Source organism: Periophthalmus magnuspinnatus, chromosome 1 (assembly GCF_009829125.3).
Source record: "Periophthalmus magnuspinnatus isolate fPerMag1 chromosome 1, fPerMag1.2.pri, whole genome shotgun sequence".
NCBI classification, from domain to species: Eukaryota; Metazoa; Chordata; class Actinopteri; order Gobiiformes; family Gobiidae; genus Periophthalmus; species Periophthalmus magnuspinnatus.
The window spans coordinates 18,315,605-18,337,996 of record NC_047126.1 but is presented as its reverse complement, the minus strand read 5'-3'; the positions used below and the strand labels follow the sequence as shown (position 1 = coordinate 18,337,996).

Genomic DNA, 22,392 nt, shown 5'->3' with positions numbered 1-22,392 from the left:
CAGAAAGAACGAAAAACACAAGATGTTTTAACAAAAAAACATGCAGAATGTGGACTTGGTTTGGGCCTGTCTTGGTTTAGTCCTAATGTGGACTTGGACCAGGTTTAGTTTTGGGTTTAGTCACAGTTTCGTCCCAATTTTGAAAGTGTGAATGCACCCTGAATGTATAAAATATGTACAAAAAAACCAAACAAAACATTGGACCTCCTCTTCCTCCTCCTGTTTTATTTGTTTTTACTTAAATGCAAATAATAATTTCATGTGGAGATTGAATTTAGCACTCCAAACAGATTTACTATCACTGACCTCAAAGACTCTAATGGTGAATGATGTTAGATGTGGTACAAAACCCTCACATCTAAACTAAACGCACATGCACCCAAATGCAGCAAATGGTTGGCAATAACTAATTGTTAACTGTAGTAGATATTGTCAATTATTACTATATCCTGTTGTAAAAAACAACATTTCCTATGGACATAGATATGTTTTATGCCATTCTGTGGAATATAGCAAAAAAAAGGATTCAATTAAAATTCAAACTTTTGCTATGGATCTGGACGACTGACGGATTACACAGCCATACTGTTGAAAATTACAACCAAAAGCCGATAGTAGCTTAGTTGGTAGAGTGTTTGTCCACTGATTTGAAGGTTTACCATTTGAATTCCACTTTCAACATAAACATCAATGGTAGAGCAGTCAGATCCACTGACCTACAGTTTGGTACATGGAACATGTAAAATATATTTTCTTTCTTAACTTTTCTCCAAACCACATGCTTTTACTGACAGAAGATTGGTTTTACATTTCTCGATTAAAAAGAAGATATCATTCAGGATTGGAAATTTACAAATTTTAAAAGACAGTGGAGCTATCGACTAATTCTTACTTACTCTGATGACTTAGTACCTGTAGTAAATATGCTTACATCGATTAAGTGGCAGTTTGTGTAAAAAGAAGTTTTGAAGAAAAGTATAAAAATACAGGAAGAAGCAGAGAGCTCTACAGCAGAATACCTGCCAATGTCATCAACACGGAAATTTCCATGCAAAATGCTGGGACAATTGATGCATTAGGAAGCATTTTTCTGGCAGTTTAAATGCTGCTGTAACAAAATGATGTTGGCATTTATTTTTGTTAGTCTAATCATAACTATTATGTAATTTAGACCCTTGCCTACATTATTGTTGTTAGGTAAGTTATGGAATTACCTCTGTGTATGTCATATCTGCTTCCCATGTTCAAACAGACAGTAAAACCATAAACCTAACCAAAACTGAAAAAATATTATCATGGTAAGTTATTATCTCGTCGCATCTGTTCCACCAAATGACCTGACCCAGTTTAAGGCTTTTAGAAGTCATCATCCTACGTGTCCCTGGGAAATATGGACTTGGATCTACAGTCAACATGACCTTTGTATTGTATTGTATATTTGTACTGCTGACTCCTACTTTTTGGTTTTTGGTTGGCTTATTCTAAACTATGTCTCTACTTCTACATAGAATCACAGTAAAGAGGTTGATTTTGGAGCTATTGTGCTGCATTTTTCTGCTGGCAAATGAGATCCATAGTCGACGTGGATGGAGTTTATATCCATCTAAACCAATAGATAAATTTATGACCATCACCAAAGGTAAGTGAGTGGTCATGCATGGTTTAGTATAAAGGGCATGTTACAAATGCATTGCAAAGGTTATGCATAGTTTACCTTTTATTGCATATTTTGGGTTAGTTTCATAAATTAAACTTGCCTATTTTATCCTGGTTTATAAATCTGTTTAGTCTTTGTAAATCACTGACTTAACTACTTAAGTGTTATGGACATAGAGATAAAAAGGTTGATATTCATTTTATTTTATGTCTGATTGTTTTTCTTTGATTCAGAGGATATTCGGATGCAGGGGACTCAAAACTGTTCTGGTTTTGTACAAGTCAAATCCAATGGGTCTTGGATGGATATTTGCGAATCAACTTTCACAGAAAAGAATGGTTTTGTGGCTTGTCGGGAGCTGGGCTGTGGATTCTTATTGAGGTTCTTCTCTGAGGACACTGATTCTGATTCTATAAGGTCTGAGTTTCAGTGTAGCGGCCTAGAGGAGCATCTCAGAGACTGCCCCTCAACACCACTGGACACAGGCACAACCTGCAGGTCCATTTTTCTGGTCTGTGGCGGTCAGTATGAAATTATTAGCTCTTGGTTGAACCTGGTTTACTCATTCATTTAGATACAGTTTTGATGTGGTGTACCTTATGGAGCCCTTAAAGTCCTTTTAAAATATATCTTGTTCACACATGATTGCAAAGGAGCTTAAGAAACAAGGGAAACTGCTTTTTGGATTTTTTTTTTTTACAGAAAAGCCAGCTCCCCCAGAGGTCACTGTTTACCCCATCCAGTCATCAAATGTGTACGTGGGCCATCCCTATGTGGTCAAATGCCATGTCAATGCTCCATATAAAGTTCGCTCATTTGTGCTTTGGATCCGAGATGATGACGACAATGAGACCACTTTCACCCTGCCAGCCGAAGACAACACAGCTCACTTCTTTATGCCCCCGATAATGGCCGCCACCTTACAAATGCACTGGTGTCTGTATGACTTTGAGATTTATCCAAACACCTTCTGCTCTGATAGAAGAAAGTATGTTTATATCGAAGGTAAAAAAAATGATGAACATTGGCCAATCCTTCTGCCACCTCCAGTGTTACACATATAACATACACATATGTGATACATTGAACTCTCCTTTTTAGAGTCATCGTACGTGCGTTTGGTGGGAACAAAGAGCCGGTGTCTGGGCACCCTTGAGCTGGAGCACATGCAAAATTGGAGGCCTGTGAGCCAGCAGATGTGGGGCCTGAAGGAGGCTGCAGTCGTGTGCAGACAGCTGGGCTGTGGCTCTGTGCTGCACACACACACACAGAGCAGTGTGAATGAGCGACAGCCTGTGTGGAGCTTCTACTCTGACTGTGAGGGCTCTGAGGGGGCTCTGCTGAGCTGTGGCTCTGTCAGGGAGGGCATGTCTGCCTCCACTGTCCACGTGTTCTGCTCAGGTGAGAGCCACACAGGGGCCCATCTGGTCCAGGTTTGATCCCCTCAGTTTTCTTGTACTTTGGCAAAACGCACCTGGCCTCTGGTGTTTGCCTGCTCATGGAAATCCAGTGCGTGTTTGAATGTGTGTGTGTGTGAATGAGGTACCTGTGACACTGAGTACAGCTTGTGGTTAGATTTTGAAAACTATATGTAACAGAAAAATTGCATTTGAAAGTCTAAATAAGTTCCATGTTTAATTCATAATGTTTGTTCACTGATCTTTAACATGTGATTCTTCACAGGTCTACTTCTTCCAGCTGTCATCAGTGTTGAATCCAGAAACCGCACAGGAGAGGACCCCGTGCTCGTCCTCAGCCCCTACACTTTCTATATTAACTGCTCAGTGTCTCCGCAGTATCCTGGCGGCCATTTTAGTCTGGTCTTCACTGGAGACAAAACCAATCACACTCAGAACCAAACAGCTGTCAATCACACGGCCATCTTCAGGTTTGATTCGACTGAAAAATCCCACTCCGGGATCTACCGCTGCATCTATCACAACACTGTGTCTGGACACCACGTCTCCTCTCAAAGCCATGAGCTGTCTTTGGTAGTGGAAGGTACAAGTTTACTATTATCTGCAAATTACCTTTTTTAGTAGCACAACTCCTCTCCTTTAATGTGTTGAAAATATTTTTAAGTTTATATGTTTTTTATTGTTAGATGCAGAGGATATTGTGCTGGACGATGGATTAGTGCAAGATACTGGTCGCACTGTCTGCTCTGGGAGACTGTTTGTGAAGGAGGGGGGATCCCAAATGATGATCGCTGCAGAGAATAATAACTGGGACATGAGACATGCCTCTATTGTGTGCAGACAACTGGGCTGCGGTAATGCAGTTTCTACCTCAAAAATCAAACTCCCAAAAGTTATTCCAATGTGGAGTTTCTTCTCTGATTGTGATGGGGCAGAGGCAGCGCTGCTTCAGTGTGGAGTTGTACTTCCCTGGTTTTCCTCTACTGCCATTGAAGTGGTCTGTGCGGCCTAGAAGTAAATTTGAAGTACAAATAAAAAATCAAGATTGCATTTTTTTTTTGCCATTTTGCCCATCCCTATTTTGTGGTTTATGATGTTTTAATAAGTGACATAGAAGGAAACAAAAAACAATTTTACCTGTGCATCCCTTTTTTCACACCAATTAACTTCATGTCCTCCTTTTTACTCTCCCTCCTCTGTACCATGTATTCACTCTATTTTTCGCATATTTTTCAAATTCATTAGTAAAGGTGAGACCTCACGCTGCTCTTAAACATGGAGTTGGCAATTACAGGAATATACTCATACTTTTCAAAGTGTCTAATTCAGTGTGAAATAAACCATGAAGAGCGGTCTTCATTTCTCTTCTTTATTGAGATCATTTAACAGTGCCTATGTTAGGTTATATACGTCTGCTTTACCCATCTCAAAATCCTTTTGAATAAATTTTACCTCTGTACAATGTACAATTGTAATGTTGTAATGACATCTAAAACATCAAAATATTTAGCGTAAATCAAATAATCTGTTCGGTTTGTATTAGTTAGTTCCATATATGAACTATATTTGTTCTACACCATAAATGTATGCGTTTGTAGACCTAACCTGTAAACAAGATGCAAAAAAAAACAAAACTTTTCCTGTTCTCATCACACTATAGGATTTAGTAAAATCAAACAAGTTGTATGTGCAGAAAATGGAATACTATGGAGTCTATATTTAAAGATACATAATGTAACTTTTCTGGTAGAGGGTCCACCATCTGCTTGTCTCCATGGAATTGTATCGAGTTCTACAGCATGGCATCTATCTCCATGGAGACAGCCAGGTGATGCCAGTGCCTCTATAAAATTTAATGCTATACTGTGAAGCATTACAGGCAAAAAACTAAAAGCATGTGACACACTCTCCAAAGTTATAATGAACCTTGTTGTATGCATGTTTTTGGACTTGTAAGAAAAATATGAATGAATAAAAGCATTATTGCCATTGCCTGCATTTGTTTTAAAAAGCTTTATTGGTGCTAACTGTGAAATTGAAACAACTTATGTACACATTCAAAATAATGAAACAGTACATTTTATATAATAGAAATACTTTTTTAATTTTAAGGTTCATCACGGGCATAATCGTAAACAAGATATTTAAAAATGCAGATTTCATTGTCATTTGTCATACATACAATCCTTCGCTCATGTTCGTCACACACATTCAAACCAGAGACTAAACAAAATACATTGTCGTTAGATTCTGCTGTTTAAAAATGACACAGATCCGATCACCATTCACACCAAAGAAAACGTTTGCAATGAGGGCTGCGTCCACCACTGTAGTAACTTCTACCTGGACAAAACTGAGATCCTGTGAATAAAAAAGAAAGCGACATGAGATGGTTAGTGTATGTAAAAATTTTAACTTTTGAGTATGATTATTTCAAGTTATAAATAGTGTGACGATATTTTTTTTTTCTTCGAAAGAATGGTATGATTTTATATTTCATTAAGATAAAATAGTTTAGTATAGTAATCCAAATGATGTGCATGGATGAAAATAAAGCTAAAGCCACACTTAAGGTTCATTAGTGGATTGCCAAGAATGTGCAAAGCAGTGATCAAAGGAAAGATTGGTTATTTTGAAGAATCTAAAACATGCGTAAACTTTTGAGACATCTAGGAGTAAAATATTTCAACATTCATTCATTGTTTTGATGCATTCAGTGCCATTAAATGAACACTATTAAATGAAAAAGGGGACTTTTGACTCGGTGTACATTACTGAATGCAGTCTAGGGCTGTAGTCATGGAAAGAAATTCTTGGTGGACTAGAGATATCCTATAGATCAAAAAGTTGGTGTGGCAAAAACGATCAAAACATATCTGACCATATGTCTGACCCAAACGCAATTTGCAAGACTACTGCAACTGAAACTGACTGAAACTGCACAGGAGGTTATGCAAAAACAAAAAACAAATGTACTTGGAAATGGTGTATTTATATGTAAAGAAGCAGAGTCAACTCACGGTTAACTTGAATCTTTAGCCAACTCACACCATCCATTTTCCTATCTGCTGTTGTCTCATATAAATCCTTAAACTCTAAATAAAATAAATTGTTAACTAATACGTTTTGGTCGACTGAAACATCATTGACCAATTAATCGACTAAACAACTAACTGCCTACAGCCTTAATGCATTCAATCATTAATCTGCCATTATAATAAAAACGCCCAACAAACTTACTGTAGCTTGTCTTGTAACAGTTCCAATCTTTGTCGGTCAACGTAGCGGGAGAAGAGTGAGAGGAGGTTTGGAGGTGTGAATAATGGAGGGGACAGAGACGCGGATGGGACGGACAGCAGCTCCCGCGTCACTGAGAACACCAGCTCAGTCCTGAGACAGAAAAGACAACGTTTTATATGTGTAGTGCGATTTTATATATGTTTCTGCAAAATAAATGCCATATATAAAGAACAATCAATACAATAATAACATCTCTATGGAAACATGCAAGTAGCGAACTCTGCACGAGAAGTTAAATTGTGCACTTTTAAAGTTATAAAATGAGTAACTTTTGTAACTTCAACATAGTCCAACTGAGTACTTCGTGAAAGATTTTGTAACTATAAAACATATGGTCAACTTAACCAGTAATAAACCAAAAATTACATCAAACACAATCTAACCCCTGGCTGAAAATAGTGCTGAATTATGTATAAAGGTGACTTCAAATTACAATAATCACAAATTGAGCCATTGAGCCATTGAATATTGTTTTGGTGATTTTATGTTTAGCTTGATTGAACTGATCATCTTAACAACCTTTCACACCTCTACTGAACCCTTTTACACTAGACCAGGTGAAATCAGAGTCTTTACCATCGATTGTCATCCATGAGCTGACAGTTTGGCTCAGAGCTCTGCATCCTCTCCCCTTCACTCAGGATCAGGTACAGCAGCGTTACTCCAAACTACAAAGAGACAGGTAAACAATGATGGGAAAAATATTATACACATTTTATACAACAGAGTATAAGGATCACATTAAAAAATAAATTAACATAAATTATAAGCCGCATGGGAAGCCGCTTTTCCCACGCTTTGAATGCTGTGGCTTATACAATAGTGCAGCTTATTTATAGATTTTTACTGGCTAACGGCCACCAGGGGACACTCTCTAGCTGTAAGCGCAAAAGTGAGACTGACATGGGGAAAAGATTATATCCAAAATTTACATGTGGGTGGTATGAGAATATTAATGAGGATCGAGGTCAAGTCATGTCTAATTGTCAATTATGTTATTTTTTAATCTACAGCCAATCCTCTGTCAGTAAAAGATTGTTATTTATGGGCCTATATTATGGTATTTTCTGATCTATATTATAATGTTGTTTCATCAAAAACATGCCTTCAGTTTTGTATTTGTGTGTTAAACATGTGTGAATGAAACAAAACAACATATTTAGGCATAGTTCTTCTCTCAAGCAAAAACACAGGTGCGTGGTAACACAGGAAGTGCATGACATTATGAAGAGGAACAAAGCATTTTGAGCTTTGGAGAAGTAGACAGACTAATAAAGGATTACTCAAAAATGCGTGAATGAAACAAAACAGAACTCCAGATATGTTTTTGAGGAGATAACAGCATTATAACATGGCTTAAATCTCACAAGAATCAATTTGTGTAACACTGTGTAATATGAAATCAATTTCGATATTGTAAAAAAACAAAAAAAACAAAAAAACAACAGAAAATCAAGATGAAAAAACAAAACAAAAAAACATGATTCATTTTATTGCCATACATTCTAGCCTTAATTAATCCACTTACTGCATAGTGACTGGTGTGTACCTTGTTATGTAGCACTGATGCTAGCTGGCCCTCGGTGCTTTGCAGCTCTTGGAGGAGGTCAGTGAGAGCAGAGCTGGACATGGACTGGATCGCAGCAGAGACGGGCTCCACCAACCAACACAGCACCTAAAGTAGAAAATAATAAATATTTATTTAAAGGGAACAGATTATGGCAAACTGACTTTTATGAACTTTTAAAACAATGTTCCCTCATTAGTTAATCTTAGTTATATTTTGACGGATTCTTGCATATTTGAGTAATCCTGCATAGTGCTCCAAAAATGTATGTCACCTACCCATTGCTCCACCCACTGCTCTGCACTTACTTGCAAGTATTAAAAAAAAAAACCTGACAAGTAGTAAATGTAAAAAAAAAAGTCACACAGCTATTTAAAAAACAAACAAACATGAAAATCTGATCAAATGGCAAGTGTTTCTTTTGCCTAAATTTTGTCTTTTCTTGTACAAAATGTCCCATCCCACCCCTAGTCTCAAATAATGTTATATTTGAGACACACTCAAAGCAAGATACAGTCCATTTACTACTAAAAATGCATTTTATTTATAAAACACTACATGTGTGAAGAAACCTAGAAGGTTCTACACAAAAGAATAATCATAGTTTTTCTTTGCAGATGTGCCACTTTAAATAACTAACAATATCGTGATGTATTTTCAGTTTTTATTATTGTACTTCCTATCGTTCATAGTTTTTCTATGTGTGCCTATTAGCCAATTTGAGAAGATGTTACACACTCCAGTCGTGTTGCCTCACCTGATCCTGTTTGTCCTTCTTGGCGAGTGCGGGCAGATTTCGGGCAACTGTCATGAGAACAGCAGTTGCCTGGGCAGCAGGTAGGAAGGGGAGGAGCCTGGAGATCAACCGTTTCCCCTTCCTCACAGACATGATCATCACCAGCTGCTCATCACTCACTCTGCACCGGAGAGGAGAAATGTCAAGTCAAAATTTGACACAAATGTAATTTTTTTGGTGGAAGGTCATCTCTGCAAGTTTACATAGTGCACCATTAAAAACTTGAAAAACTAGTTTCTGCTAAAAGGTTCCACCACCTACTTGTCTCCATGGATACACTTTTGCTTTGCCTGGAATACTGCAGTTTCTAATTACAGGTGTAATTAAAACATTTGTTGATGTACCACAGAAAACATTCTTACTGTGAGTGGGCTTGCCTCTCCACAGATCTGACTTGGCCTGGTGTTGCCTCCCTGTCTCCATGGAGATTGACAAGTTTAATGCCATACTGTGGAACATTCTAGACAAAGCAATAACATTTATGGAGACAAGCAGGTGGCAGACTCTGTCAAAAAAGTTGCACCAGTAAAAATTACTTTAATCGTTATATGCAAATTGTTTTTTGATGTTTGTGACATCAAGGACTACAGATGGAAATTAGCATTTTGCTAAATCTGGTGCAGCCATCTTTTTAATGTATCTGCACACTGTCCTTCAAATAAATAAATAAATCAGCTTTACCTGGGTCTAATCTGGTCAAAAATCTCATGTTTAATGCCTTTATTGGCATACATATTAAAAAATTACCTTTAAAAAACAAATCAAAGATGGTGTTGTTACATTAAACAGTTATAATAATCTGGAGTTTGTTCATGCTTAGGTTTAGATTTGTGGACTTAAAGCCTTTGTTCCTTACTTGTCCTCCCACTCTTTCTCACGCAGAGAGTTACAGAGTTGAACTGTGTTAGTTTTGTGTTGTTCGAGCAGCGCGTCTCTCTCCTCCTCTGGTGTCAGGACGAAGCGTTTCTCAAAGTCCTGCACCTCCAGCAACAAACTGTACATCTGCGACACAACACAAAAATTAATTAGTGTAATAGTATAAAATGAAATAATACATTTCATTTTAATGTTTTAGTTTGTTCCTCTCATTTACCTTTTCCACTGTGTAGAGGATCTGGCGCCTCTTATTCCAAACCTGCTTCTCCCGCTTTTCCTGCAAATATACAAATATTTCATAAACATCAACCGCTGAAATTGGAAAAGTTTGTATCGTTTTAGGTTCAGAGGTCCATTTAGTTGGGTAGACAATTTATTAATCAGCAGTAAAGTAATGAAGCAATTAATAGGGTTGTCACTAATGATTAGGGCTACTTTTTTTGGGGCACCAGTGATTCAAAAATACATTTTAGTACCACTACCTGAACAGTACTTTTTGGTACAATATATTAATCATTAACTAAATGACAACAATGAATTATGTTCATAAATCCCATTTAATACTTTGAAGTTACTAGGCACTGTCACTACAAATGAAGACATAGTGATAAAAATCTAGCAGTGTCATTGAAATGAACAATTTAACAATTGCACGTTATCCAGATCAATGTAAAATTGTAAAATGAAACTTAAAATACTTCTTAATATGGGAATATATGAAATATTTAATAGTATAGTTTACATAGTAACTGAAGATGAGCCTCCTGTTGAACAAAAGAACCACAAACAATTCAGACTCATGAATTCAGGCTTATGAAGTCAGCATTTGTTGTGGTTCTCCTCATTTTTCCTACATTCTTTACCAACATCCTTTACCCACACAAACCTCATCATCGGAGCGAGTCGTCACCACGGCGTCGATCATCTTTCGAGGGTTGTTGACACTGGAGACGGTCAGTTTACCCAGGGATCCTGCAAACTGGACTGCGGACACAAGAGGAACATGTTAATATGCTATAAACCAAGATATGTGTAGGTAGAGGGGAAAAAATGTATATGTTTGCAAAGGGACTATGAAAGGAACAATTGCGGTTAGATCTGACATTTGTGTTTTAAAATCTGTATGTAGTTCACAGTATAGTGACTCTGGGAAGGCCAGATCAATGGAGCCACGACATCAGAGAAAATAGCCAGAGAGCGCACAGACAGTTTGATTTAGGACACAAAATTTCTCCATTCACTCTAATCCGAGGAGAGATGGGGAAGACATAGCTCCCCCCTCCCCTCCCGTTTCGCTCCCCCTCCTCTTCCAGTCACTACGTGGGCCGGAGGCTGACTACAAAGTGCTTGGCCTAGTTAATACAGAGAATTAAGTTGCCTGAACTCCTCGCATGTTGAAGACAAGTGGCCAATCAAATCAGTGAATAGGTTACGTGTGCAGTTTGACAAGGAGTGAGAGAAAGACATAATGAAGCACATGCCTCTCACAACAACAGTCACTGTAACCAACTTTACAGCGGTAAGTGTTTAGGTGTTTAATCATTTTACTTGATTAACATTAATCCTAAAGAGCCATTGAATTTTTTATTTATTGATAGAAAAGAAAAGAAACTGTTGGCTCAAAAGTAATTTTTAAACTATCAGATGAGTGATCTAACACAGGTGTGGGACTGCATTTGCTGAAACTTCTAATTAAGATGTAAGATGACCACATTTTTGCCTGGATGTTTATTACTATGGCAACAAAATAGTGTGATTTTCTGCTAAAATAGGCTGAAGTACCCCCATAGAACCCCTAAAGAGTGGCCCACAAATTGATGTTAAATCCACTAATACATTTTTCACTTTTGCAAAAAAAAGAGAAATCTGACCCAATGGGCACACAAACACTGAAAAATATAAAAAATACAAAGATCTGTGGAAACTGAGCTTGTGAGTGGACAGTCTCTCACCTGGCCTGTAGGTGTGCTCCACTTTGGCCACTTGTGGAGTGATGAGTTTGGTGGTGTGCTCCTTTTTGCTGCTGTCTCGCTCCTTTTCCTGACGCTTCTCCATCTTCTCATAGTAGTTCTGCGTAAACAACACAGAACAAAGTAAAATTCTGTTTGTACTGCTATAAAGATTTACACAATATCATTTATGTTATATACTATTGCCCCAAGCTTTACAGTTAAGCTGTCTGTCCATGTTCCCAGTAGAATGTTGAGATCAGTAGACCAAATGATTCTGAATGTTCCAAAGACCTAAAAACTGGAGGGGACCGGGTTTGTCTTTGTTTAAAACTCATTTGTTTGCACTAGTTATTAACACGTGCTGAGCGGGACTCTACTGTATTGTATTTGTATATTTTTAAGTGTGCTTTATAAATAAAATGTACTCGACTTGACTAAAGGGACTGTACCCAATTCTTTCATGTAATAAAGATTTTTTTTCTTCCCCCAGTATAAGTCCATTGTATAGGCAGCTCTTACTTACCATGAGGTGCATGCTAGTTGTTGTTAGTTTTGGAATTAACAAGTTCTGTTTTTCACAGTTTTAAGACAATAAAAATCAGGTACAGCGCCTTGAACTGACCAACCTAGCCACGACTATTACTCCTTTACCTGGTAATAGTAGTCGTCCAGATAGGGGTCAGTGCTCTGGAGCTGCATCATCTGGATCTTGGTGACCCATTCTTTCTCCTTCTGGGTCATCAGGTTACTGTAGGGGTCTCTGCTGCGCCGGTCCAGTCCAGGTCGGCCCCTACAACAAAGGGTTATTTAACAGACAGTTGTGGTTGTCTTTCTCTACTTGACTGAACTTTATTTAAAGCCCCAGGTAGAATTGGTTTGCAATTGGGTGTTGACTTTTTTAAACTATGTTTGTCAAACATGTGCTCTTTAACTAGCCTGTTTACAAAAGCCACAGCCACACAGTTTAGCAAATAGTGCCACCTACTGTTATAGAAAGGTATTGCGTTATTGCAGTGAGAATGGAGCATTTAGACAAGGAAAAGTCACAGAAGAGAGATGAGGTCACCCAGATAGATGACAAATAGGACAATAATTTTTGGTGGTCAATATTTATTGTGGGTAAGGCGATAGTGCTGATCTTTTTGTTATTTTGTTGTACTACGATAAGATTTGAGCTGTAAAGTGTTGAATAAATAATCTATGACTCATTATAGATACAATTCAATTCAATCTTAATCAAGAACACAGAATATCTGGTTCAAAGTGAGTAGCAAACACAAATGTACAAACTGATTTTTTGTTCTATTTTTGTCCATTCAGAATATTTTTGGGGATAATCCTGTTTAAGGGTTATTATGTCAGTGGCATACATTTGTTTCATCATTTATCTAGACTTTCTTCAGCAATATGTCACAAAAGCTGTCATCATGATAGGCCTAGTGATAGTGATAGTCAGTTTGGTGACAATGAGTCTTAAAACCCAAATTTGCTGGCATAATCTCAAATTACTTGAGTTTATTAGGTCCAGTCCTTACCCTCCTCGGCTCTGCATGCGCTGGGTGAGCATTCTGCGGTGCTGTGGGTGCAGGTGGGTGGTGTTGTGACGAATAGGTGGGGGGTGGTTGGGGGGTCCATGAGGAGGGGGTGGTCCCATCCTGTGCCCATGAGGAGGAGGAGGACCACCAAAGAACGGCCTGAACCCACCACCAGGCATCATGGGAGGAGGGCCCCCGCGAGGGAAGCCTGCCACCTGCACATAAGACGGAGGAGAGGGTCAACACCACTGGTGTGAAATAAAATAAACTAGAGGCAACATATTTCACAATTATGGCTGTACAAATGAAAAAATAATAATAGAGATGGAGATTCATTCATTCAATTTTCAATTAGATAGATTTTTTTTAAACATTTTTTTTAGATTCATTTATTTATTTTATTAAAGATTTACTTGGCAGGTGATAACATTACACACCAATCCTGAATTATGCCAATCACATCATCAGATGTTGCAGTGCAAAAAAAAACAATTTAAGAATAAAACTGTAGATTGGCTATAGATTTGTTTATTAAAAAGACTCCACTATAACTATTTGATGTAGAAATTATACTATGTTTTGTGTTAAATGGCACAGAAAACAACGTCCCTTGTTCATGATATAGAATTGACTAGAAAATCGAGATTGATCAATATTACAAAAAATAAAAAAATAACCTTATTATTTCAACAAAACCTGAGTGAAAATGAAGATGTATAGAGCAGTGGAGAAGCAATAGGCATTTTAAAAAATAATTAGTTGTTACTGAACTGACCTGAGAGTTGAGCATTTGAGCCCTCTGGATCTGAGACAAAACTCCAGGAGGAAACGGACCGCGGCACAGAGGGGAGTTCTGCACAAAACATAAAATGAATGTATTCAACATCCCTAAATAAGTCTCATGTGGATAATATATATCAAGTCAAATAAATGTGATGATTCGTCATTTCCGGATAATCTAGTGTTTTAGGAATAAAAAAAAAGTCAGATATATTGACAAAAAAACAACACATTTGTCAAGTGTAAGGAGAACTGAGTAACTTATCTGAGAGTGTCTGCTAGTGGCAGACTGCTTTTCTAGAAATGGTGATTTTGCAAAAAAAGAAAAATCACCGTATGGAGAAAATTAGGTGGCGTATCCTCCTCCAGGATAGTTACCTAGTGCACCTTTAAGCCATAATTTATGGACCACAGAAAAGACTCAAAAAGAAACAAAACGGTACTCAAAATGTTGCATGCTCTGTTCATGTGGCCCTTGGGAAATTGGAAATATGTTTTGCCACCAAGTTGAAAAATACACAGGAACACTTGCATAAGTCAGAAAAACAACATGGATCTAACCTAAACCTGTCACGATAATTATGATATCGAATTATCATTCAATATATGAAAAGCTGAAACAATATATTTCGGGGTTAAACATTTATCGTGTGTATAATGTTTTTGTAAAAATGGGGAGATTTTGTGTATTTTTGTTGTAATACAATAAGATTTGAGCTGGGTGGAAAAAAATGTAACTTCTGTTGCCAATTATTGTTTTATTCTGCTATTTATTTGTTGCAGCTCATGACACTGAATAACACAGCCTTTAAAAATGGTTTACTGGGATTATCTTGTATTATTGTTATTGTATCAGTGGCATAAAGTAGTTTAAATATGATCATTTATCACAGTATCTCTCTTTAGCAATATATTGTGCTTCAAAATTTGTTATCATGACAGGCCTAGCTTAAAAAGCTGCCTGACTTCCACACATGACGTGATCTGCTGTGTTCAGAGAGATGAAATGATTTGTCAATTTATCTTAAACATTCCAGCTTTTTGACTAAACACTATTAAATTTAGAGCTTTACTGTCATAAGAGCAACAGATCTGAGCAAGACCCAACACTACTGTTTAAATTACAAATGTGATGTTAACTAGTGTTAGCTGAAGTAAATGCATAATATATAGATTTTGAGAAGGCTAATAACAAATCTTGTTGTTTAGCATTATTAAAAGCAGTTAATGAGCAAACACAAAGACTTTATAAATTCGTCACAGCAAAATCTCATCTTTTTGAGATAAAAACACATGAATGCCCCAACATCTCATCTGGGAAACCCGAGTTCCCGAAGACCACACGAATGCAGCTATACAACAGGAAATTGAAACTCAGCATCAAAACTCTAAGGGAAAAGGATGTGGACTCACTGCTATGTTGAGGAGAGCGTTTGGAGAGAGGTGTTCGGGGAAATGAGGAGGGGGGTATCTGTGCGGCACCGGGGCGCGGACGTGTACTGCAGTGGGGTGGTGGATCTAAATACAATATACATACAAATAAACACAACAGAAAGAGTGAGAGGTCAGGAGGGACTAAAGTGACTACAGTTAGTATCAGAAAGGTGAGAGCAAAGAAAAGACAAGTGTTTCTTATATAAAAATAAGGGAGTATTACAAATTTATAAATTATTGTAGCCAAGAATGTAAAAGGAGGGTTTCGGCCATCAAGTAAATAATAAAAATAGCCCCCCAAAAAACAAAAAAAACCCCAACAAAACAGTACAATTGTATTTGAATTGAACATGTTTACCTTGTATTACAGATAACTGATTATATATTATAACCATATTTTATTATTTTATCTCATGTTGTATTGTTAGTATTTTGTCCAACAGCCCTAGGAGCGATTTAACGACAAAACCTATGGTTACTATCTCTGTATACTGTTGCACCTTATTGTTGAAAGGTAAATGCATTTGTGGGCTATACAACCACTCCGAAATCTTTATGTTGGTGTCTTTTTGTTCAATTTTAGTCTGGCCCTCCAAGCAGAAAACATTAAAAAGTGAAAATTATTAATATTAGGTAAATATTACATGTATTTACAACTTTGCCATTTATAGCACATTAGTAATATAATTTCACCTGATGGTTGAGGGCATGGCTCATTGGTTGCTTAGGTGGAGTCCCAATAGGCACCGCCCTCACAGGAGGAGAACCAATCACAGGCGAGGATGACCGAGGGGGTGGGACCCTCTCTGACAGGTCCCTGCTTTCATCACTCCGATTCTGAGGTGGTCTTTTAGGCAAACCCACCTCTTTGATAATGGACATAAGTGGACTGTCCTGAGGAAAAAAAAAACAGAGACAAATTAAATTAAAACAATTATAGTTCTCCTAAAGCTACGTCATTTAAAATGTAATTGCAATTTAACGTGGTTGCGATTAGATTTGCAATACAAGTTTAAAAAGGCGGATTCTGATCAGCGCTCAATGTGAATAACTCCAGGATTAATAACATTTGAGAGAAGAATGAAATCTGAACTGATGAACTAATATAAAAACATCATGTATTTTAGAACATGTTGATATCTTTTTATAGATAGATTATAGAAAGACAGGAAATTGTGTTCTTTGCAGAAGACATTGTACAGTCTAAATAATTGCAGCCTATGCCATTCAATAATTGCACAAACTCAAATTATGATTTTGAGTTGATTGTGATACATTTAGTGCAGTCCTGTTTTATTGTTCCTGCACCGGAGCAACAAAACTAAGCAACCACTCACAATATTGATTTGCAAGTACAATTTTCATTCCCTAAAATAAAGCATGGATTAAAATACTTTACCAGGTAAAAACAAAACATGTACATTCATGATGGTGAGTAGTAGCAGTCTTTCTCCAACAACTAACCAAGTAATTATTTGTAATTTTGACTTTTGTAATTGGGGGGGAAAAAATTATAAAACATAGTTAATTTAGAGGGTCTAATTGATCAATAAAGACTACATTCACTGTTAAGTTTATATTAAAACAGTGGACACATGCAAAGTGCTTTTATTGCCTATTGCAAAGTGCTTCTTACCTCCATGTGTGTGGGCAATCCTGGGGTGACACTGACAGGTCCAAAACCCATACTGTTCTCCCAAATATTGTGAGAGTTCATCTACAAAAAGAAAATATTTTCAATTACTGAGTGCATAATTGCCGACAATATTATTGTTATTAGTAGTTGTGGATTACTAATTACTCCACTACTTTTAAAATTAGTCAGTGTGATTAGATAGCATTATATACTGCAGGAGCAAAATAAAATCAAACCTAACCTGTCCCATGGGAGAAGTTCCTCTGCGCATTAAGTGTTGTTGCTGTTGCTGCTGCTGCTGTTGTTGGTAGCTGAGCATCGATGCAGGGCCAGGGGGCAGGCCTATAGAGAGACACAGATAGATTGTCCAATAGAAAATGCACTACAAACAGTGCTGTCCATAAATAATAACATCCCAGCTATCAACTCTGGATTGATAACTCTGACAGACCCACTCTGTAGAGTAGCTGTAGTGTTTCTATTATGTGTACGTCCCTGTGTTTATTATGCTGTGTTGCAGCTGTTTGACTCCAGCCCTAATTTCCCCCCTGGACAATAAAGTTAATTCCGATTCTGAGGCAGCAATGCTAATTATAATATTTAATTGAAACTTTTACAATTAAATAAAATGCTAAATGTATAGGTATTGATACGCAACATAAAAGTAGGAAAGACTTTCATTTATCTGAGGCCTAAAATCAATCAAAATATCAAAATCATAGAAGGGTTGCATCCCTTATCACCCATCTTATGCAGGTCTGCAGCAGGAATTCACATACATTTGTATGCCTCTGAAAAAGACCAGTGCAAGATCCAACTAGCTCCAATTCAAAGCATAAAATATAAAATTCCAATTCCAAACTGTTCCTGTGACATAAGTCCATTAATTTCATTGTTGTTGGAGGAAAGTGTATGATGCAAATGTATGATCTCACCAGAAGTGGAGGGCATCTGGGGATGAGGAGGAAGTTGGTTTGGGATGGGGGCTGGCTGGGGCAGGACCCTGGATCGGTCTAAACCCTGGAGACCAGACAGAGCAGGGTTTGGTCTCTCCGCAGCCCCCACACCAGCGATGGCGGGGTCTGCATCGAGTATGAACCGGGCTAATGACTCTGCCAGGTCACCTCCCCCTCCTCCTCTCTCCTCTGCATCTGAAGATCCAAATTCAAATGGTGTTGTAGTTACAATTAAAAAATAAAAGTATTATACACGTCCACATTTCTGTGTAGTATTTCAGACATTAGTTAGATTAGATTCCATACCAATAATTGTACCACAAACATTATAATACGGTTTCAAATACAATGGACAAATGCTTAACCCACTATGTTACCGCCTCCCACCCAAATTTGTCCCTCAGAAAGACTTCAGCTACTTCAGTCACAGAAATATATTACAAGAAAACTTACATTATCTTGTTGCAAGGCATGGCTTAATTTGGTAATACATCAATGACAGAAATAGTTTATTAGAATATATAGGAAGGGTATAAAGTGATATTTAACGTTTATGTGGTTAACCAATAACCTTGCACAGCAAGATGGATTCTCATGTGCAATAGGGCCCACCTGCCAGGGCCTATCACAGCACCAATCACAGAGCAGCATTGAGTTTTTTTGAGATTTTTGTGGAAGCCAAATTTGAAGCAAGCAAACTAATGTGAAGCAAGCAAACTAATGTCTAACCATTTTAGCATCAATACTGACTATTTTGTTTGTGGAAAAACGTGCAGAATTGCATTGTGCATTTGTACAAAGGGAAGATGTCTGTGCTTTTCTCCCAACTGGATGTAACAAAAGTTACATTTTTTTTCACTTAGACCAATCATTCAAATAACTGTCATGACATTTTTGTGTTTTCCGACTACATTCAGCGAGAGCTATCCCAGATTGACAATGTGTAGCACTCAATTCAGAGTGGCACACATATCAATCTGGCGTGAGCCAGGTTAGTTAACCAAGACATTCACAGGCAAATTTGAGCACATTCCTGACCCGTTGTTAAAATGTTAAATGAATATTGTTATTGAGATTGTAAAAAGATACATTTTTGTCAGTATTGCTCAACCCTAGTTTAACTTGTGTTCTTCACTGACCTGGGCGAGGAAAACCAGGGGAAGACGTGAAGTTTAGTGAAGGCAGAGAGGATGCAGGAGGGCCGAGTGATGGAGCGTCTGCAGCTCCCCCCAGAGCCCCCAGTCCTTGTCCAGATCCTGGTCCAGATCCTGGCACAACCCCCCCCAGTCCATCTCGTTCATCCAGCTCCGCCAGACGCTTATGCTCTTCCTGCCAGTCATCATCTTCTGAAGATGATGAAAGTAATAAGAGGAGAAATAGATGTCTTAATAGATCTTGTATTATGGATGTCACAATATCCAATTTTAGTGTTATGAATATTGGAAGAAGAAACTCTTAGACACCATGACCAAACAATAGTCATTAATTTTCTTTTTTAATTCACATTGTCAATAGATATCCATCTATAGTATATTAGCATGTGAAGAGCTTTAAGAAATCAAACTTTCTGAGTGATAAAGTAAAGTTAATGTGAGTAAAAAGTGTAAGTTCAGGTCTTGCCATTTTTTATTTACTTCAATTAATATTTTTGCTCTCATTGTAGCATTTCTTTTTGGAACTACAGCTTCTCAAGAAATGTAAATCATCAGAACCCAATTTTGTTTAATCCAAATGCAAACATGGAGAAAAAAATCTCTCTAGATTATTTTCCGCATGTGTGCTCAATCTTGTGGCAATATTGTCTACTGAGATCTTGTCCCATCTGTAATGTTTATCCTTTTGGATTTCTTATTTTGCTTCTTCAGTCAATATAATTTTTGATTCTCTGTGATTATATTTGAACTAATGTTAGAAAATGTTAGAAAACAAACACAATAAACCAATGACCAAATAGTTATCTTCAGTTGCTAGGTTACACTGACCATGAACAGTACACTCCCAGAAGAGTGGGGAAATATAAATGTTTTTACCTCTGCACACTGGGATAGAAAAAAGTTTTTTTAAAGACACATTTGAACCGGAACTAAAAAATGTATAATCAAGAAGTCAGATAATACTTTAAACAATAAAAAGTAATCCCACATCTGTAGGTTTACTGACCAATTGCACCTGCCCCAAAAGTGTCATCGTTGAACTGATCGATCTCATCTTCTTCCTCTATCAGCCCGTCATCCTCCTCCTCCAATGTACAGTCATCATCCAGGGACTGAAATACAACCAACAAGGTTCATTTTGTTCAAACAACAATGGGAACAAATATATAGAGCTCAGGATGGAATCTCAAAAAACGGCAGTTACCATTGCACTACTGCCACAAAAGTGGCAGTAGTGCAAAACTCTCATAAAGATAGCCAAAACAATGTTAAAAAGTAAATGCGGTGGAACAACTCTATAAACTGCTAGGTCACTTCTGGTAAATAAATCCATCACGCTAAAGTGTCAGAACACATTTGAATGAATTTAGCATCTTTAAACGTCCATTGGTTTAACATAAGGCTCACTGAAAAATTTTATGAGGTGTGATGTTACAATCCCGAGGTCTATTGCAAACACAAAGTAGAGAAATGTATAGCAGAACGGACACAGTTGTAATGTAAAATATTGTGAAACTTTCTTGTCAATGTCAGTTTACATAACTAACATCAAAAGACCATACAAGCTGAAGTGAACAAATGAAGATCCTGAGTCATCAGTCCCCCCCCCCCCCCCCGTTTTTTTTGCCAACTGACATCAAGGCAGTGCACATGGCGCATGGATGATATTGGGCAGTGGGTGCCTGGTTCTATCTAAAGGCTTTTTCATTGCTTTTCAGGCTTATAATGGACAGAGATGGTTAACAAACTAAGAACCGAAATGTCAAAATGTACTCAAAAGTAACTTTGGTTACATTAGCAACTAAGACCAATATGGCAAAAAAAACAACAACCTGACTGTAATTTTTATAATTGTGATTGGATTTTGCCATTTGTTTTGTTGAACCAAGAATCAGACAGGTAACAGTGCACATTGCATGTCCACAAGAACATGCAAATTTGAGAAAAGTGCTATGTGCCAAGAATCCCATGCATTTCAGAAATAGTCTTGTAGAGGTCTAAACTACAAGATAAGCAGGTTTAAGATAAGACAAGAGTCAATGGAGACAAGGCATTTACTTCTCACTAAAGAACATCATATTACCTTAATAAACAACCACTGCGATTTGCCAATTGTGACCCTTCAATTGAGAGTATTATTGTTGCCAAAATTTAGGGGAAAAAGTAAATGGTCAGTAAATAAACACGTTTGATCTTTCTAAGGCAAAGTAGCATTTAGAACCAACAGTTCGCTAAATTTATGTTAATTTCCTTTCAAAACTGTTACAGTAAAAGTAGCACTACAAAATATGCATGGACAGAAATCAATGTTTAGATGTAAAGCACTGAAAATCTATTGTCTTCCCTAAAAATAAATCAGGTTTATAATGTACTGAGCTATCGGCTGTTCATTTACTAGATCCAAGGAGCACATGTGTAGTAAAATACACCATGCTGCAGGGTTTATGTTTATGATATTTCAAGATGCCTTGTAGCATCATTGGCACTCGTTAGCCGCTATGCTAACACTGTTACATCACGCAAGAGGCGCAGAGGTACATCGACTGAAAGACGTGGATCGTGGATTGTAAAAAAAACAAAGCAAAAACATGTACACAAAAAAGCAGTGCTTTTATAATGCAGCGTGCCGTATCGGCCCCGGTTTGATCAGCCTGTTCGCGCCTTGGAGAGCTGTCCTCCCTCTGGCTCATGTCATCAGGAAAAACTGCTGCTGCACAGGCCAACACCGCATTGGACTTGAGCCGCGCATAAACAAAGAACTGCGGGTTAAATCTCCACGCTCCCGGGCGACATTTAACCTCATTTACACAGAAATAACCCCAGCTCTCATCTGATGCCACAAGGGTTTGCTGCTCACCTGAAATCGAAACATCTATCTTTAGGTTTTCGGGAGAAGTGCATCGGGAGCAAGGCGCCGCGCAAATGACGCAGTTGCTACGTTTCCTTCTACGTGCTTGACGGGAACGAGTACGTAAACTTCACATATCGTGCACGCGCAGAAAAAAATTACTTCACACTGTACATTCACAGCCATAATGCATGTTTTAAAACAATACACGAAAGCAAAAACAACCATTTAAATGCCATGCTGTGGAACATTCCTGGCAAAGCAATAACTCTTCTTCATATTCATACAGAGACAAGCAGGTGGTGGAACCTTAACCATTAACCATTAACCATTAACCATTAACTGAACATAGGCTAAGTTTAGATGGATTAACTTCATATCCAATGTATTTGTTTTGGATCAACAAAAACAAAATATGACACAATACATGTACTGTATATAACGTTTAAACTTTAACCTTTTTGAAAGAGATGAACAGGTATA

At 37.6% G+C, this 22,392-nt stretch overlaps 2 protein-coding genes across 3 annotated transcripts; one reads left to right on the top strand and one right to left on the bottom strand.

Moving 5' to 3' along the window:
• The first annotated feature begins 1,462 nt into the window (after window positions 1–1,462).
• LOC129456348 (scavenger receptor cysteine-rich type 1 protein M130-like) lies at window positions 1,463–5,072 on the top strand. Its single transcript, XM_055222723.1, has 6 exons — window positions 1,463–1,639; window positions 1,891–2,178; window positions 2,360–2,662; window positions 2,759–3,058; window positions 3,341–3,658; window positions 3,762–5,072. The coding sequence occupies exons 1-6, from the start codon at window positions 1,489–1,491 to the stop codon at window positions 4,085–4,087; spliced, it is 1,686 nt and encodes a 561-aa protein (XP_055078698.1). The 5' UTR covers window positions 1,463–1,488; the 3' UTR covers window positions 4,088–5,072.
• patl1 (PAT1 homolog 1, processing body mRNA decay factor) lies at window positions 5,065–22,046 on the bottom strand. 2 transcript variants are annotated; one of them, XM_033967899.2, is made up of 20 exons: window positions 21,919–22,046; window positions 20,068–20,173; window positions 19,047–19,253; window positions 17,887–18,102; window positions 17,193–17,293; window positions 16,952–17,032; window positions 16,009–16,209; window positions 15,295–15,399; window positions 13,877–13,954; window positions 13,102–13,316; window positions 12,218–12,356; window positions 11,567–11,684; window positions 10,501–10,598; window positions 9,832–9,891; window positions 9,595–9,740; window positions 8,700–8,859; window positions 7,925–8,050; window positions 6,952–7,043; window positions 6,316–6,465; window positions 5,065–5,436 (listed from the first exon to the last, which is right to left on the bottom strand). In XM_033967899.2, the coding sequence occupies exons 1-20, from the start codon at window positions 21,931–21,933 to the stop codon at window positions 5,415–5,417; spliced, it is 2,436 nt and encodes an 811-aa protein (XP_033823790.1). In that variant the 5' UTR covers window positions 21,934–22,046; the 3' UTR covers window positions 5,065–5,414. The 2 variants fall into 2 exon arrangements, with proteins under 2 accessions (XP_033823790.1, XP_055078690.1); XM_055222715.1 differs by having other exon boundaries at window positions 19,047–19,250; window positions 21,919–21,948.
• Window positions 22,047–22,392: the final 346 nt, after the last annotated feature.

Coding starts and splice junctions, on each gene's coding strand:
- LOC129456348 (XM_055222723.1), top strand. CDS start 1,489: ATGTCTCTACTTCTACATAGAATCACAGTAAAGAGGTTGATTTTGGAG. Junction 1,640..1,890: donor ATTTATGACCATCACCAAAG/GTAAGTGAGTGG, acceptor TCTTTGATTCAG/AGGATATTCGGATGCAGGGG. Junction 2,663..2,758: donor AAAGTATGTTTATATCGAAG/GTAAAAAAAATG, acceptor TCTCCTTTTTAG/AGTCATCGTACGTGCGTTTG.
- patl1 (XM_033967899.2), bottom strand. Junction 13,317..13,876: donor CTCAAATGCTCAACTCTCAG/GTCAGTTCAGTA, acceptor TCTTATGTGCAG/GTGGCAGGCTTCCCTCGCGG. Junction 8,051..8,699: donor AGAAGGACAAACAGGATCAG/GTGAGGCAACAC, acceptor TTTCTACTTTAG/GTGCTGTGTTGGTTGGTGGA.